Source organism: Eutrigla gurnardus (assembly GCF_963514095.1).
Source record: "Eutrigla gurnardus genome assembly, chromosome: 22".
Taxonomy (NCBI): Eukaryota; Metazoa; Chordata; class Actinopteri; order Perciformes; family Triglidae; genus Eutrigla; species Eutrigla gurnardus.
Genome location: NC_139933.1, coordinates 19,395,970 through 19,414,111, shown reverse-complemented (window position 1 = coordinate 19,414,111; position 18,142 = coordinate 19,395,970). Strand labels below are relative to the sequence as shown.

Below are 18,142 nucleotides of genomic sequence, written 5' to 3'. Positions count from 1 at the left end.
GAGGGATTTTCAGACCTCTGATCAATTTATGCATAACCCCCCCGGTGATATCATTTATTTTGACATGATGACATGACCCTGCAATCGACATGGCAGAATTAATATGAGCCCCCGGGCAATTTATCAACTCAATATGCCCCCCCCCCCATGTACCGAGGACAGGTGATAAAAGGCCATGTTGTGCAATTAAAGTTAAATCTGTCTCCAACGAGCCTATAAAGACATAGCCCCCCCCCCCCCCCCCCCCCCTTTCCTCCGGTGGTCCATTCCATAAATACCGAACGCTCCCTATGACAAGAAATCTTGACTCGTGTATGTTTTTTATCACGTATTGGCCTACATATAATTTGTACCCTATTCAATAATTTGTGCGCCCAAATTAACAGTACATAAATTATTTTAGCACACAAAATATATCAACAGAATATCGAAGATAACAGACAACACACATAAAGTCACAGTATTTTATTGTGCAATGCAAAGATCAAGAAAATTGAGTGGGCCATAATCAAAAATGTATCACCTTTCACTGTATTAAATAACATTATCGATATTGCTGCTTAGAAAAGAATTTCACAATTATTTCAAGCAATTGTAAACGAAATCAGTGACGCAGCAATGATGCCATCACAATTCATGTTTGGATACATCATTTTCACTGGTAGCAATTTTCCTCATCCCTGATTCAACTATTGCAGAAAACACAAACAGAATCACTGACATGAGCTGCAACTGATTGTTTTTTACATTCAGCCGGTAGTTGTCAAAGTCAAAATGCCAACGAGCAGAACAAAAGTAAAAGGTCAAAGTCAACAGAAGAGACAAGTCCAAGTCTGCACGTCCAGGTTTATGGTCCGTACCAATAATTGCTGGTTTAACTGGAGAGACTCTGGTGTGATGAGGGTTTTATATGACACTTATTTAAGCAGTCAGAGGAACGTGTGGAACACCCGAGTCTTCAGACTTTTGGTTCGGGGAACATTCCTCATAGAAAACTTGATCACCTTGTAGAGATTCGAACAGCTTCCCAGGCTGGAGAAGGGGAACCAACGAGCGCTCAGTTGGTTCCTGTGGAGGCTCCAGAAGGAGGAGGAGCATCGCTGGAAAACCTCGATGTTGACTGCGTACTGACCCGGCGCCCATCGGGACACGCTCACCAGAGTCATGGAGGAGACAAAGCCACAGGTGTGAGGCGAGACGCCGTGAAAGACGGACTCCCCCGGCCTCACAGACGCGCCCCTCTCCCAGACCATGCCGCCCTCCTCCGCCACTCCCATGCCACTGAGGTTACAGAGGGCCTGAAGGCACGCTTCCTCCAGGGCCTCCTTGTTGGGGAAACGGAGCAGGATGGCGACGAGGCGAGGCACCGCGCCTCGACGTAGCAGCACTTCCTGCAGCTTTGCTGAGGGGGACAGAAAATCGGTTGCACTTTCAAACCTTATGTGAAACAATGCAAAATTCAAAGTGGAACTTGGTTGAGGATTCAAGTCTAGTAGGCAATGGTCTCACATTGATTTGGTTTATTTTACTTACAGCTGTCATAAGACATGTGTGAGATGGCTTTTGCAGCGTGAAAGAGCAGTTCCAGGTCCGGACTGGTCAGCACAGACAGCAAAGCTGTGACCAAACCAGCGTCGCTGAAACCTTTACAAACCACAGCTGACAGGAAACAAAAAGGAAATCAATTAGTAGCAAAACTACTAATTATTTAAAAAAAATGGAGGTCGAAGATACAGCAGGCTTTAAGGACAGCCAACAGGAATTGGACCTCTGAGAGTTGGGGGGGGGGGGGGGGTGGCGGCTAAAATAACACATTTAATAAATTAAAGAGCAACATGTGTATGAATAACTTACATTCCTTGGCGAGTTCAGCCACCAGTTTTGCAGTGGGCAGGGTGAGAGGCCCTCGGCTCCTCAGAGACAGGGCCAGAACTGGTAGGATCCCACTGACCACCACCTGCTCGGCTGCGCCCTTCTCTGGACACAAGCAGAAGTACATTTGTTAAACACAACACTGATACAATAATAACATACAATAAACAATCACTTTATAAAGCCAAAGAAATGTTGCCTTGGAAGACGAAGTTGCATGGTGTTCAAAATGAATATATGATTTGCTCGTTTAATGATTGAGCAGCACCGACATGAATCTGCTTCAGCCTCACTATTCAAAGCCTTTACCTCCTCTGCCTCTCGATCCCCCCTCTTGCTCTGTCACCAGGAGACACAAATACAGCTTAACATCTACTGAGGACTTAAACCTGTCACACACCTTGATCCCTTCATTGCTTCTTCACCCACAGCTCCCCGTCTCTCACTGCCATGGTTTTTAGAGAAAACAATTGGGTGAGCTGTTAGGGTGTAGCTGACTTTTGAAACGTGGGGAGGCCTTATCTCTTAAAGGTATACATGTGCGGAAAGACATAAATGTGTAAGTTGACTGGTGTGTCTGCAGTTTGTGATTAAAAATCGTGAAATCGGATGAAAGACCAAAGATACTGCAGAGTAAAAGGGGGTAAATGAACTCACTTTTCTCTCTAATGTTGATGAGCACTGTGTTCAGATGGGGTTTGAGTTCGTCTGCGATCTGCTCCAAACCGAGGATCCTGATGGCTCCCAATGCGTTGTTCAGGTTGTCTGTTGGGGAGAGAAATGGTGACACAGTCATACAACGGTCCACAAGTAAGAGGGATGGATGTTGTGTAGGAGCACGGGAAATCTTAAAGTCATGCTCATAAAACATAGAGAGAAAATACTGTGTGTAGTCTCCATTAGAACAGGAATAAAGAATCCTGCAAATACATTACAATGATCACCACCTTAGTTTAGTGTGTTAGCATGCTAACATTTACTACATGCTAAACCAAGCACAGCATAGGTCAGTGAGGATGTCATTAATCATAGTACTGGGAAAATCCAATGTTTTGACTTTATTGGTTGAAATCTCTAGATGAAACGTTAAGGGATCGTCAAAAGTTATTATGTATCAAACTCAGGAGGACAGGAATACCTCCATGTCGTTTTTTGAGACACTACACTCAAAGCTCAAAAGTGTCAACGTCGTGGTGGTGCTAGAGGAAAAGTCAGAAGGATTCCTCCTCTTGGGACCACAAATATCTGTATAACATGTCATTGCAAGCAGCACCAAAGTTTCAAGAGTCTGCTAATTGATTTTCATACTGGTTTTCAAACTTTTGGGACCCAGGGTGTTCTGACCAGTGACACATTTGAACATATTTAAATTTGAATCATGTCAAAATAAATCATAATAAAATAAAATAATAATAATAAAATCAGATTATTTGCAACTAAACTACGACAAGCCCTTAAACAAAAGACAATCTGGCACAGTCCTAATACATCACACTCATGTAAAGCTGGCTTGCAGTTCATTATCTGTAGAGTAACTATAGCAACTAGTTGTGAAGCATTATATATAATATTGATTATCTGTAATATAGTGCGGTAGAAGTGTAAAATGAAGTATATTTAAAAATATATATATTGTATGTTACAGTAGATGAGCAAATGGTCTAAACAAATCTTTACCACTGATTTAATTTAACAGAAATATTTCACAACTCATCTTCATCAACAGGTTTGACATCAGAGACATATATAGGGCCATTTTATTTTCTCTGGTTCTTCCTCTTCTCTCAGCACTCTCGGCAGATTAAATAGGAGCTGCTCCTGTCACCTCTCAGAGGAATGTGCCAGGACTCCTCTTCTCCTCCAATGGAAGAGAGAGGTTGCCAGGCACTCCATCCTAAAGCTACATTTTGTACTGTCATGTGTACCTTAGCCATTTCGGCAGCAAAAAAATACTTTTCCTTCCTATAGCTGGTGTGTAACGCACAGACAAAGAGAGACAATATTAATTTATGTCTCAGGGCCTCATCAGATATCTAAGGTTGATTTACAACTGAGCCTCTTTCCATCTTACCTTAACCTAAACATTCCTTACACCTTCGCTCATGAAACATCTGGTTATAGTTAAATCCCAACTAGAATGTGTTGTTGTTGTTCAACTGACCGTTGAACTGACCAGATACTTCAACACAATTGATATAATTCAATTTGCTGTTAAGAATTGAATTCGACACAATGGCTGATCAACATCCATTAATCCATCCATCCATCATCAACCACTTATTATAGGGCGGACATGTAGAGACAGACAAGTAACCAGTCTATCACAGGGTTGACATGTAGAGACGGACAGGTGGTTAGTCCATCACAGTTTTAAACTGATTAGACCTCATCTCAGGACTGTGTGGGTCCCAAGTCTTGAGGACCCTGTTAGCCTTGTTGAACCTGTCAGGGCGGGACAACCTGCACCTTTATCATCCTTATTTGGAGATGAAGGTGTGTGGCCCTCAGAGGCTTTTTAACCTGCTGTGAAAATGTGAATGAACATTTCCTCCCATTAAAAAAAACACAGATAATCCTTAAACTTTATGAAATTACTTAACTAAATTAAGCTGCTCAGCATCCAAATGTGGTCACGTCTGGATGCACCATGCATGAATGTGAAGCATGACATAGTTTTTACTGAAATGCACACACTGTGGGACATTATTCACGGTGTGGTTCCACTCACCATTCGGTGTGTAGGGTTGCAGCCGACTGGATCTGCGTTTCTCCAGCTGGGAACACGTGTAAGTGTAGACGAGTGGCACATTAGGGTGTCCCATCCCGTGCTGTGCAGCAGCCGGCGCTGACACCCTCTCAGGTCGCCATCTTCCTGCACAATACACAGCACTTTTTTAGTCTCCACATTTCTCTCTTTTTTGTGTCTGGAGTCATCAGCTGCTTTACTGACTAAACCTACTTCATCCTGCGCGGCCTCTCCCTTTAATCCCACTGACACACTCCCTTCCCATCATGCATCCTGTCGTTTCATGGAAAAGAAAACAGTTGCCTTGAATCTCGTACACACCTCTCACGTCTTCCCACCTTGCACTCCAGCAGACTGTCTCCTCTCAGGGTTAATGCGAGGCAAATCCTCTCTAAAGCCGTTCTCTCTCTCTCTCTGTGTGTGTGTGTGGGGGGGGGGGGGGGAGGTAAAGGTATTAGCACTTGGCTGACTCTGCTGTGTGTACTCTTACAGCCCTAAAATCTCCCACAACACCTTTCTGCTTCTAGTAAATCCGAGGCCACAACAACAACAGACAGGTGGGCACCTTTTGTTTTTGTAGACAAGTGCATTATAAGATGGCGTTTTTCCCAAAATGCAAAATGTTGTCTCTTCTTCAACCTGATGTCCTCATATAATTGAACTATGCTGAATGATTATTCTCGCCTTCCCCCGACTTCTGGTTTGAAAAAGAAGAAAAAAGAATGATGTCCTTACCTTTCTTCTCTCCAGAGCTCTATTAAACAAATACTACAATGTTACAGTGACTGTAAAATTAAATATATTAAACATTCTTTCGTCTTACTTAGAGTGCTGCAGGAATTAATCCTAAAGACTAGAAATAAGTTAGCATCGTTGCACTTCTCTTGTCTCGAAGTCAAAGGGTTTTGGATGTGATTATGTTGATGGTCAATCAATAAGGTCTGTAGTTTAAGATATTAATTCAATTCAATTACATTTTTTTTTATAGTGTCAAATCACAACAGAAGTCATCTCAGGACACTTAACACATTGAGCAGGACTAGAATACGCTCAAAATTTCCAGAGTCAACACAATTTCAAAGTCCCAACATCACCCAGGGGCAAGTGTTACAGCGACAGTGGCGAGAAAAAACTGCCTTAATAGGCTTTTAGGCAGATATCTCGTTCTAGTGGTGGCATTAACAGAAGCAATAGTATCAACAGTAGTAGTCCATGGCAGCAGGCACAGCCAAGCTGAGATGGATCCATCCCAACCACGTCGCCGTAGACCAAAAAGCAGGAGTAGTTGAGCAGTCACACAGTGGGCAGGTGGAGCTACAATGTGGTGTTTCCAGCGTCAGGCCAGTTAGAAGTCTGCATCGGTCAGGATCTCAGTGGACTCTGCTGGACCAGAAAGCATAGCCAGAGTAGTCAAGTTAGTAACAGTAGAGATGCCGATTTTAGTCAATTACTTTAATTAAAAATACTGGCGGTAAGAGTCAAACAAGACCACAGCATCGGTGCAGTCCGGATCAGGTTCCATCACGGTCCAGGGAGACCTGCTAGGCGAGAAAGCACAGGGACTCCGGGGGAACATACACAGAGAGAGCGAGAGAGATGGAGGGAGAGAGAGCGAGAGAGAGAGAGAGAGAGAGAGAGAGAGGCTCAGTGTGCCACTATAATGCTCCAGCAGTCTAGGCCTATAGCAGCTTAACTAAGAGCTGGCTCAGGGCAAACCTGAGCCAGCCCTAACTATAAGCGGTGTCAAAGAGGTTTTAAGCCTACTCTTAAATGTGGGAACAGTGTCTGCCTCCCGAACCAGAACCAGAACCGGAAGACGGTTCCACAGAAGAGGAGCTTGATGGAGTTTTTCTGCATCGTTTTGAGACAGCATTGGCCTAATTTTAGTAATGTTATGCAGGTGAAAGTAGGCTGTCCTTGTCGTTTGTTTAATATGCGAGTCAAAGGACAGGTCCTGATCAAAGATAACTCCAAGGTTTCTTACAGTAGCATTTGAGGCGATGGCAATCCCATCAATAGTCGCTATATCTTTGGACAGCGAGATTCGGAGGAGTTTAGGCCCAAGTACAATAACTTCCGTTTTATCGGAGTTTAACATCAGGAAATTGCAGGTCATCCAGGACTTTATGTCATCAACACATGCCTAGAGTGATAGCTCTAGCTGATTGGTTTCTTCAGGCTTGATTGATAGATATAATTGCATATCATCAGCATAACAATGGAAGTTTATAGAGTGTCCTCTAATAATGTTGCCTAAAGGAAGCAAGTTGAAAAGAATTGGTCCGAGCACAGAACCTTGAGGAACACCGTATTTAACTTCAGTGTGCCTGGAGGATTTTTCATTGACATGCACAAACTGAGATCGATTGGATAAATAGGACTTAAACCAGCTTAATGCGGTTCCTTTGATGCCAATTAATTTTTCCAGTCTACATATTAGAATCTCATGGTTAATGGTGTCGAACGCAGCACTACGATCTAGCAGGACAAGTACAGAAACCAGCCCTTTGTCAGAAGCAATAAGAAGGTCATTTGTAATTTTCACCAGAGCTGTCTCTGTACTATGATGTATTCTTAATCCTGACTGGAAGTCCTCAAGTAGACTGTTATTGTTGAGAAAGTCACACAGCTGATTGGCGACTACTTTCTCAAGGATCTTAGAGAGAAAAGGAAGATTTGATATTGGTCTGTAGTTTGCTAAAACCCCTGGATCTAGAGTAGGCTTCTTACGAAGAGGTTTAATTACAGCTACTTTAAATGACTGTGGCACATAGCCTGTTAATAAAGACGCATTGATCATATCTAATAGCGATGCGTTAACTAAGGGTAAGACTTCTTTCAGTAGCCTCGAATGGTATCGGGTCTAGGAGACAGGTTGAAGGTTTAGAAGAAGAGATCATTGACGTTAGTTGGTTAAGGTTGATCAGGTCTTAATGCTATTTCTAAGACTCCTGAGTTTGAGGGTAACGCGGTTCCAATTGAAGGCAAGATGCAAGTAATTTTGTCGCAGATAGCTAGAATTGTATCATTAAAAAAGTTCATAAAGTCGTTACTACTAAGATCTCTAGGAATGCATGGCTCAGTAGAGCTGTGACTCTTTGTCAGCCTGGCTACAGTACTGAAAAGAAATCTAGGGTTGTTTTTATTTTCCTCTATTAAATATGAGCAGTAGGCTGCTCTGGCATTACGAGAGAGCTTTCTTGTATGTTTTAAGACTGTCTTGCCAGACTAGGCGGGATTCTTCCAGTTTGGTGGAGCGCCAGATGGTTTCAAGTTAACACATTTTTTGTTTTAATTTGCGAGTTTGGGAGTTATACCAGGGAGCTAACTTCCTATGCTTTATAGTTTTCTGTTTTAGCGGAGCAACAGAGTCGAGAGTCATTCGCACTAGGCTTCCAGATTCATCTATAAGAGAATCGATCTGAGAGGGACTAAGATTAACATACAAGTCCTCCGTTTCATTAAGACATGAAAGTGAACTCAAGACTGGCGGAATTACTTCCTTAAACTTAGCTACTGCTCTAGCCGATAGACACCAAGGGCCCTAGTTTCGTGGCGCAGCGAAGGGCGGCGCAGGGTGGCGGAGCCGGCGTAATGCAAGTTTCGACCCACGCAGCCTTGCGCACGGTCAGTTTGGCAGTTTGGTGGATCGCCTGCGCCAAGATGGGTGTGGCGGCGCAGCAGGGGTTGGCGTCACAGATTCAGCTTGGTGTAGCGGAAGTTTCGTGGGAAAAAGCCTCGCCGAGACTGCGCTGAAAGCTTGCCAGCTCCAACCTGGTCTACTCTCGGTGCAAGGCGCAAATAAAGTCCATTCATTCAAGGCAAATCACAGCTGGCGGAGTGGAAGTTTGGCTGACCGGCGGCAGTGCGCACACGTCACCGAGACCTCACAGGCAGGTTTCCACAGTTCCAGGCACATTTAAATGCAATAAATAATCACAACAAACACTATTTAATGCAACTAATTGAATCAACACGTGAATTTATATTTATATAGATTGTCCCGTCACATCTGACGTCAGATCAAAGGCGGATGGCACGCGTAACGGAAACTCAGCCTCTTGGACCAAAACAGCCCCTCTCTCTCCTGTTTTTTATAATATCGGCATTGTTATTATTATGATACGCACGCACAGCGCGTGATGCGCATGGTGGGAGCGGCGGCGCTGCTTCTGTCATCGGGTTGTCAAGTGACGGATCTTGCACTGAACCTCCCCTAACGCATTAAAGAAGAGGAGAGGAGCTCATTTGATTGGTGAAGATCTGAATCGGCTGTGTTAATCCCAGTCCACGCCTCGTCTCCTCCTCGTCTCCCACTCACGCCTTCTTCTCCTCCCTCTTTCCCACTTGCGCCGGTGGGCGAGACGGGAGGTGTGCCTGCGCGAGCCTGCGCGGTGCACGAAACTTGCAAAGTCCAGGCGGACACACCCCGTCGGCGTGGCGCAGGTGCGCTGAGAGCTGACTGCGCCTGGTCTACGAAACTAGGGCCCCAAGAGTAGTAGCTTTTTCCTAGAGGAGCGAAGTCCAGCAGCAATAAGTCAAAGGTTATCAAGTAATGGTCAGATAAAGAAGAATTATGAGGAAAGATTATTAAGTTTTCGATTTCAACGCCATAAGATAATACGAGGTCGAGAGTGTGGCTATGACAGTGAGTTGGTTTATGTACACTCTGACTGAAGCCAATAGAATCTATTAATGAAGTAAATGCTACACTAAGGCTGTCATTTACAATGTCCACATAGACATTAAAATCCCCCATAATAATAACTTTATCTGATTTAAAGGAGTCATCACCTGGTTTTATACGTATCCAGCCCCCCTTGGATCGCTTTGGATCAATTCGTAAAACTTATTAGAAAAAAAAAAAAAAATTTTAATCAAACATTGAGCTTGTTCTGACCCTTTTTCGTACCGCGATTTTATCACGCGAGATTACGCGCGAGGTTTTGACTGGTCCGGATGTGCATTGTATAATATGTAATGAGGCGCGCGTTGATTCGCCGCAGGAAGGACAGAGCCGGGGGGGCTTGCCTGCATGCAGACTCCAAAACATAATGGCGGCGCTTCGGCGATTTCAGGTAGCGGACGGGGCGGGGTTGGGTGGTGAAAGAGGGGTGGGCTTATGCAAGTAGCCGCCACGGTGACGTCACCGAAGGCGCAGAATCAAAATCTCGTGCTTTAGGAATGCACACCCTTGTGTGCTATTCCTGTTCGGAAAAAGAGCAGAAGCGAAAAAACGGCGCCACTTTTAAACTCCAGCCTTTCAGGCAAGTTTCAACTGAGGTCAAACACAGATATGCATGTTTTAACAAGAGAAATTGCGATTTCCAGGTGATGACTCCTTTAAGGACTAAACTTGATAGCAACTCAGAGAATTCAGATAAGAATTCAGAATATGGACCAGGAGCACGATACACAATAACAAACAGAATTGGCTGCATTGTTTTCCAATTTGGGTGCGAAAGGCTGAGAATCAGGCTTTCGAATGAGTTATAATTTAGTTTTGGTTTCGGATTGATTGACAGGCTTCAATCAAAAATGGCTGCAACTCCTCCACGTCTGCTGTCTCGAGATATATGAGTATTAATATGGCTGGGAGGACTAGCTTCGTTTAAGCAAACATAGTCTTCATCACGCAGCCAGGTTTCAGTCAGGCAGACTAAATCAATATGATTATCTGATATTAAATCATTGACTAATACTGCTTTAGATGAGAGAGATCTAATGTTTAAGAGTCCACATTTAATTCTCTTATTTTGTTGTACTACATCGGAAGTGGTAATTTTTATTAGGTTTTCATGTGAAATCACTCTTCTGTTGGACCGAGTTAATTCGGTTGGTCGGGGGACAGACACCGTTCTTATGTGGTTTTGCGTGGGTGACCGCTCTAATGGAGGCACAGAGAAGTGTGTAAGACTGTAAGATATTATTGTTCTACGATATTAAATACATCAGTAGATGCCCCTTTTGTGAATTTTGGGAGATTTAAAAAAAAAAAGGGGTTTCTAATGAGTGGTACAAAACGTCATTACGACTGGTTTCACAGCCTCGTTGTGAAACTCGTTGCGTACACATGCAATCCTGATGTAGTTCCTTGACAGCCTAAAGTTAGGATTGTCTATTGGCCAGCTCTCCTCATCCTCTGCTCCTGTGTCCCGGGGTTCCCCCAGGGTTCCATATTAGGCCCAGTCCTCTTCTGCCTAAACATGCTCCCTTAGGCAACATAATCAGAAAACATAATATTTCATTCCACTTCTATGCAGATGACTCAATTATACCTTCCCCTCAGATCTGGGGATTCGCTCCACACCCTCCTTGACTGCCTTGAGGAGGTAAAAGTATTGATGGAAACTAAATTCCTTCAACTCAATAATGATAAAACTGAAGTAAATTTTTTTGGCCCCTCTAAATCTAGAGCCCCACCCACGTCCAACCTTGGTAATTTCTAGGGCCCGACCGATTCATCGGCCTGCCGATTTAATCGGCCGATTATAGCCTTTTTGAAAATAATCAACATCTGCCAAAAGACGCCCATTACAACCGATTTTTTTAATTTTTTTATTGCGCTTAGTATCCAGCAGAGTGCGCTCCTACTCCATTCTACTTAAGAAAGGCTCTCAGTCTCACCCACCGCACTCATTTTTGGACACAACACCGGAGCGCATGTAGCTTGAATGTGCTGAGCTCATTGGATAAACCGAGCAGAGTTTCCCCCCACGGTAAGTTTATAACTAGTTTGTGTAATGAACAATTGGTCCTTTTAAACGTGTAGGTCATGCTTAAAAAAAAGGAAAAGTACACCTAACCACCCACTACCCTTCAAATACAGTAAAGCTAACCTAGCCTTGCTAACTAGCAACTTTAGCCGGAGTAAAAAAGAGGAGATTGAATTTTACCGTACAACATGAAAGCACGCTCGCTCAGGCAGCTGCGCGCTCACCTCACCAATGTACACAAGACGCGTTGTTTGAGCATGTTGTGCCTGTTTTTCTTTAGGTCCGAGGCCATGTTAATTTGTTATACTGTAGACTCTAACGGTGAGACCATACTGCTCAGTGCGCACGTGTTAGTCACTGCTCACGAGCGCAGCACATTGGGAGTTATTTATTTATTTATTTATTTTACATTTGATTGCGGTAGCTTATTATAAATGCATAATTTGTAAATAAGGTATATTTATGTATAAGCCTTGCAGATGGAAAATGCTTTATATCCGAGTTTCAAAATGCCCCAAGTAACTTAAGAAATATTTTTTTAAACTTTATTTCTTAAGCCAATGCATATTTATGACATTTTTTTCCTTTTACAGATGTCAGATAAGACTCATAGCAAGGTTTGGGACTACTTCAAAATAGTTCTTCTTCCTGTACTGTCCTGTACTACTTTGTTAGAACTATGTTACCAATAAAAATAAGTTCCTGCACTCATTTTTTTTAAGATCTTTTTATTTTATTTTATTGACAATAAGATAAGGCTGTATTTGCACTCATTTTTGACTGTAAATGTATTCTAAAACACTCAAAGGTTCTGCATTCAATTCACATCATCGTCAAACGTGTTTAAAGTATATTTAAGGTATCAAAAAATACGTTTTATATGCTTTTTTTTTTTTTTTTTTTTTTTTATAATCGGCCGATTAAATCGTTATCGTAATTTTTCTCTGAAAATAATCGGCATCAGCATCGGCACTCAAAAATCAATATCGGTCGGGCCCTAGTAATTTCACCCCCGTGTCAAATCCTACAGCGGAAACTTGGGTGTCATTTTTGACTCAAATGTTTTGCTTTGACGAGCAAATCTCAGCTGTAGTGTCAAAGCAGTTTTTACCAGCTCAGACTCATCACCGTATCTATCCCGTTTTTAGGGCTGTTTTATTATTTATTACCCCTATTCCTCCCTCCCATTCACCACAGAATACATTTCAGGATTCTACGAATGGTTTTTAAAGCCCTAAATGGCTTGGCCCCATCCTACATCGCAGAGCTCATTCACCACCACTCAACTCCCAGGTCCCTTAGATCTAGTAGCATGGGTCTCCTGCATGTTCCACACACCAGACTCAGGCAGAGAGGTGACACCGCTTTTGCTGTGGCTGCACCATGCCTTTGGAACCAACTGTCGCCTTCTATCAGAGATGCTCTTTCCATCTCCAGTTTTACATCTAGACTCAAAACACATCTATAATGCCCTAAATGTACATCTCTTCTCCCTGGCTTTTCCTGCCCTTTTATGACATAGATATTGTTATATGTTCTCATGCTTTTGCACTATGGCAATTTGGTCAGTGTAAACTGTATTTAAATGTGCTTTATGTGTGTACACACATACACATACACATTTTACTTACTTATGTACAATTTAACTTGCTGATTGAATTTGCACTTTAAAAATCCTAAAAGCCATTTGTGAAGAATACCTTGCTGAACAAAAATGTGCAGGAAAATCCCCATTGGCTTTTTGTTGAAGAAACCTGTGCACACTTACTTCAGAGCTTCTCCATTTATGACAACTATGAAAAGGACAATAACAGAGTCGAAGTAGTTATGAAAATGAAATATTTATACCTTCACTGGACTCTTGAGGTTCCAGTAAAAATGGTTATTTTCAACAAACTAGTAGAGAACGATAGATATTTAATTACAAATCTAAACAATAAATACAACAGGGAAACAGGAGACATTGTACCACCAGACCTCTGATATTATCTGTTCTACATAACGGACTGGAACACCTGCACATGGATAGGTTTACTCTGCGTCTTTACATTTATATGCATGTAGATGGGGGATTTCTGTCTGTTCACTGAAAACATTGCATAAAAAAATAATAATATATGAATTGGATTCAGGCTGCACACATAAAAATACTTGCTACTATAGAAACAAGATGATTCACTTAAAGGAATAGTTAGGCATTTTGGGAAAATGTGCTTTAGCGTCAGTGTTTCCAAAGGACAGCCCGCCCCCTGATAAGGAAACAAAAAATGTTATTTACCTGATTAATGCAGAAAACAACATGTGACATGAAACCACCTCTTACACTGCGGTGTTAACTGATAAGCTTTATAGTTTCCAGTAGATTGATTTTGTTACCATTGGACGGAGCCAGTCTTTAAGCTAAGTTAACTGGGTCCAGCTACATATTTACTATTTGTCAAACTATCAAACCAACTTTTAAGTTGGACGTCCCGATGTCACATTACACATTGATGCTGAGCTCACCACAACTACAATCTCCTTCACATGATCTCAACTAGTGCAGAGACTGTGTCCCACTGACTGCTCCTTTGGACCCATCATGTGACCCGGTCTCAAACAGTTCCACCTACATTGAGACCACTCGAAACAGTCTCATATCCGACAGACACTAGGGTAAGGACATTACTCTCCACATTGTCCTGCTTGCACTGTTCCGTTTGGGTTTCCATGGGAACCGCAGCTCCAGTTTCCTGCCTCATCTTCTTCCTAGCTCTGCCCCGCCCCTTGCCTTTTGAAATTGCCTTCCCCTGCTCCTTGACCCCTCCAGATACCTTGAGAGCGTTCTCCCCATCGGTGCGGGCTTTGCGGTGGCGTCTCCGGATACGCCGCATCGGCGGACCGGAGTCGGCCGGGTCTGACGCGGCAGCGCCAGACAGGATCCGAATCTGCTGTTCGATGACCATAACGATCATGTCCAGTGCAACGTCCAACATTCCCAGACCGAGACCATGAGTGACGTTGTCAAACGCGCCGCTGTTGACCGGGTCCTTGAAACATTTTCTCATATCCTCCAGGTGGTTCCTGAGAGAAAAAAAGTGTTATAACATAAGCAGTGGGTGACCTATTGGTTTTGAAATCTTTAGTTCATCTTGGTTTTTTGCAACTGAAAATTACACGAGAGGGTGGAGCAAAGACGAGTCATTTTAGGTGACAAAAATGACCTGAAAACACCCTGTGATAGGTATCAAGTGCTAAGGTGTGTCAGTCTCACCCTGCTTTATCATCTATTTTACTTTTAATGGGACCATAATGTACTCAATGAACATCATGTTTTGACAAAGACTTGAAACTAGCGATCGAGACCATAAACTGATGTTTACAATGTTGACATTGATGTCTATACAATCAGACTTCTGTAGCAACAAGGAGGGGCGACTGCCCCCTGATGGCCATGTGAAAGAATGAAAGTTAAAGACACCAGAACCAGAGGTGGTTTATCAGAGCTTCATTAGAAAAGAAGACTTGAGGGCCGTAACAACGTGGACACAGTACATACTTCGTTTCAATCATTTTAGACCAGTGTTGAACCGTGTTTGTCTCTGGGATCAGCTGCTTCGCCATGTTGCTGTAGTCGATGTAGTCGTGGGCAAAGTCCTTCATATCATCACACAAAGCACAGGTGTCGCCTAAAACACAAATCAAAACTTGGTTTAATCTGCTTTTGCACTTTTTTCCATGTTAACAAACTCAAGCATCCCTCCACAACCACACGCATCTCTGTTACCTTCAGTGAGTTTGGAGAAAGAGGAGGACACGGAGGTGGTTGTGCTCGGTGTCAGGCCGAGGACGTTGAGGGACTCCAAAAGAGTTTTCTTGCTGGCCGGGCCTCTGCTGACCCGAGTGTATGCTGCCAAGGAGCGCAGAGACATCTTCTCCGGGGCCTGCAGGCGCCGCTTGATTTCGTCATACGAGATGAGGTATTTCCCTAAAATAAAGAAAAGTTTTCAATTCAGAGAACTCTGTAATATGTTTGCTATTGAGGTACATGACTTGAAAACAACCAGCCACTTACGAGCCTTGGATCCTTTCATGTTGGGGTCCAGGAGTGACGACACCTCCGCAAAAGGCATGTGGACAGTGACGGACTCTGACTCTGCACTGGGGTTTGGTGGCGGTTCCTGAATCTGGGCCACAACCTCACTCTGGACCGGGGCAACAACATGCATCTGGGGCATCTGGACATGAGGCTGCATGGTGTGCATTTCCATCTGGTTCTGGTCAAGCGGAGCATGGCCTTGCATTTGAGGGAGGATCAATGCGGTTTCCGGTAAGCCCTGTAGCCCCATGCCCCCTTGGGCAACGTTACCTGTTTGCTCTGAAGACACCTGAAAGATGCCCATTACTGGTTTCACCATTGTGAAAACCATGTTCCCCTGGGCATCCAGACCCACCACCCGAGTGGATGGGTCCATGTCTTTCTATCTGAGGGACAATGCTCAGGAGGCTTTAATTATCAGATCAGGTTACCTTAGGGGCCCACGTGGTGTTACAGGATACACCTCGCCTCTTAAGTAGAAATGGTTAAAGTGGACCTGACAAAAGGGGAGTAGAAGCGGACTCTCACCACATAGTTAAGGTAAGGCCTCTCACGGTGAAACGCTTCTCTCTGTAAAACGGTATCTCTCATAGCAACACGGCAGCAGAGGTTTCACCCTGAAAGAAAAGAAGGGAAATAAAACAGTTACAACACATTGGGCATCTCACTGCTGTCTGTTACCCCATCTACACAGAGTGTTAACGTACATGCTTTATAGGCGCTAAAGGGCTTTAATCTGACTTCCTGCTTAACCTTTTACCAAATTTGAACAGGATACAATTATTAAATAACGCTGCTCTTTTAGACTTCCAAACATGATCGTACCAAACTGATGAAATGCTGACAGTGGAAGTCATTCAGTCGGGATCTATATATGTAGTTCACTGTTTTCAGAAATGATTTCCTATCATAGGTACTTACTTCACCTGGACTGTAGATCTCTGTTGAATCATGTTTGGTACCAAATAATCCTAAATATTAAATGAAATCTAATGACTGCATTTGGTTTGGAATACTAGCTATTCAACCTAAATGGTGTTTTTAAAAGCAAAATCCATGTTAATATGACGTGAATAGTTAGTGTTCCTGAAACAACTATAAACAAACTGTTACGTGCTTTCAGTTAAATGGCCTAAGAATTAAATTAGGAACTAGGATTAACAGGCCAACATGATTATTGTATAGCAATGAATACAGCGGAATCAATTATACTTTAATTAAATCAAGTAGAAGTATGCTTAAATCAATTTTAATCAAAAATGTAGCCAATGTTTTGTGTACATCTCTCTTTGTAAGGGACCCTTTGGTACTTATGGAATGGACCACCTGAGGAAAAAATAGGGGGGGGGGGGGTTATGTCTTAATATTCTTTGTTGTTTAGTCTGAGCACGCATTAGATTTGACCAAAAATTCAAAAAAGCAAAGCCAAGCAGGTTAGAAGGTCCGTTTTTGCGTCACATGTATTTGTGTTGAACGTGCTGTGATTGGACGAGACGCAGCAAGAGGATCTCTTTATTACAGCTCCAATAACGTCTGGTGTCCTTCCGAGTGTCCGCGGCACAATTAAAACTCGTCCACGTTATAAACGGTGTAAAGGATGATTGGCGTGCACGGGCGGCGATTTAACTGTTTGAATCTCTTCCTCGGATCTCGCGGAATTGTAACTGATAACTTTGGAAAATAACAAATAAAGATCAGCTTTTCCCTCATCGCCGGCCGTTTTAGAACGGTGTAAATCACCCCAGTTACAAATGTGGACTTGGTCGCTATGTGAGAGGGGGGGGGAGCGACCGAACTCAGACGCAATTATAACCACAACGCTACATTTATCATAACTAACATTCATCATGGCTGCCAGACGCGGCTGTTGCTGGGTTTGGTCTGAACAACAGGCCCCGAAGCGTTGCCTCCAAAAAATGGTACAAAAAACTGTAGCGAACGGTTGCGGTTCTGGACGGGGCAGACCACTTCAACCGCCAACCTAGGATGCAACTAGTGACGGCTTTCCCACTCACCGAATGGCCGTCTGAATATTCCTGAAACAACACTGATCCTAGAACGGTCCGCGGCGAACCAAGCGACATTTTCCCTCCTTCTCCGCTGTCGCTTCAGCGGGTTGCAAATCAGCTATACGTGCACTACCGCCCGAGAGCCGGAATATCGCCGCTCATTGGCCGAGGGACATATCAACCACACAGTACGTGCTTCCCCATTGGCTAAGAACGCTGTTAGTAAAAAAAAAAGAAGGCGGTATTTCCGATTCAGCCTTATCCAAATATAATGGGATTGTTGGCTGCTTTTTATGTTTATGTGTTGTTGGCCACAAACTACTTACAGTTGTAGTATATAGGTATATTAGTGCCCGAAAGTGAGCTTTTTCAGGGTGATCTTCTTATTTTGCTGCCAAAAGCGTGTTATAAGAAAACAAATCACCCTTCAGCCACTGTGATAGAACACAGACTCAAGTGACAGATTCATACTCCGGCAACTTTATCATACTCATCCTGACCTGTATTCTCGTAATAGTGCCAACATAATAGTCCTTTTGTATAGACTAATAGAATAGCACAGAAAGAAAGGCTTACGATATTATGTAAAATAAGGAATGCAACCTCCATTATCAGCCATAGAAGTATTTTCACAATAAGCATGATCCCAAATTTGCAAAAGCGAAGTTGACTACTCAAGTGTCCGTTTTAGGAGAAGTTTTTAAGAAGTCCTTACTTGGAA

At 43.2% G+C, this 18,142-nt stretch overlaps 2 protein-coding genes across 5 annotated transcripts; both read right to left on the bottom strand.

The window, feature by feature from the left end:
- Window positions 1-462: 462 nt before the first annotated feature.
- LOC311032748 (rap1 GTPase-GDP dissociation stimulator 1) lies at window positions 463-4,992 on the bottom strand. Of its 3 annotated transcripts, none has more exons than XM_084039747.1 (6): window positions 4,940-4,992; window positions 4,601-4,744; window positions 2,530-2,637; window positions 1,855-1,977; window positions 1,534-1,659; window positions 463-1,402 (listed from the first exon to the last, which is right to left on the bottom strand). In XM_084039747.1, exons 2-6 carry the CDS (start codon window positions 4,692-4,694, stop codon window positions 930-932), a joined length of 924 nt encoding a protein of 307 aa, XP_083895873.1. In that variant the 5' UTR covers window positions 4,695-4,744; window positions 4,940-4,992; the 3' UTR covers window positions 463-929. The 3 variants fall into 3 exon arrangements, with proteins under 3 accessions (XP_083895873.1, XP_083895875.1, XP_083895874.1); XM_084039749.1 differs by having other exon boundaries at window positions 4,601-4,740; window positions 4,940-4,972; XM_084039748.1 differs by having other exon boundaries at window positions 4,832-4,954.
- Window positions 4,993-13,156: 8,164 nt separating this feature from the next.
- On the bottom strand, window positions 13,157-17,619 carry LOC311032803 (uncharacterized protein). Of its 2 annotated transcripts, XM_084039854.1 has the most exons (6): window positions 17,428-17,619; window positions 15,941-16,029; window positions 15,389-15,701; window positions 15,101-15,301; window positions 14,873-15,002; window positions 13,157-14,397 (listed from the first exon to the last, which is right to left on the bottom strand). In XM_084039854.1, exons 2-6 carry the CDS (start codon window positions 16,001-16,003, stop codon window positions 13,929-13,931), a joined length of 1,176 nt encoding a protein of 391 aa, XP_083895980.1. In that variant the 5' UTR covers window positions 16,004-16,029; window positions 17,428-17,619; the 3' UTR covers window positions 13,157-13,928. The 2 variants fall into 2 exon arrangements, with proteins under 2 accessions (XP_083895980.1, XP_083895979.1); XM_084039853.1 differs by having other exon boundaries at window positions 15,389-16,029; window positions 17,428-17,617.
- Between the last annotated feature and the right edge of the window lie 523 nt (window positions 17,620-18,142).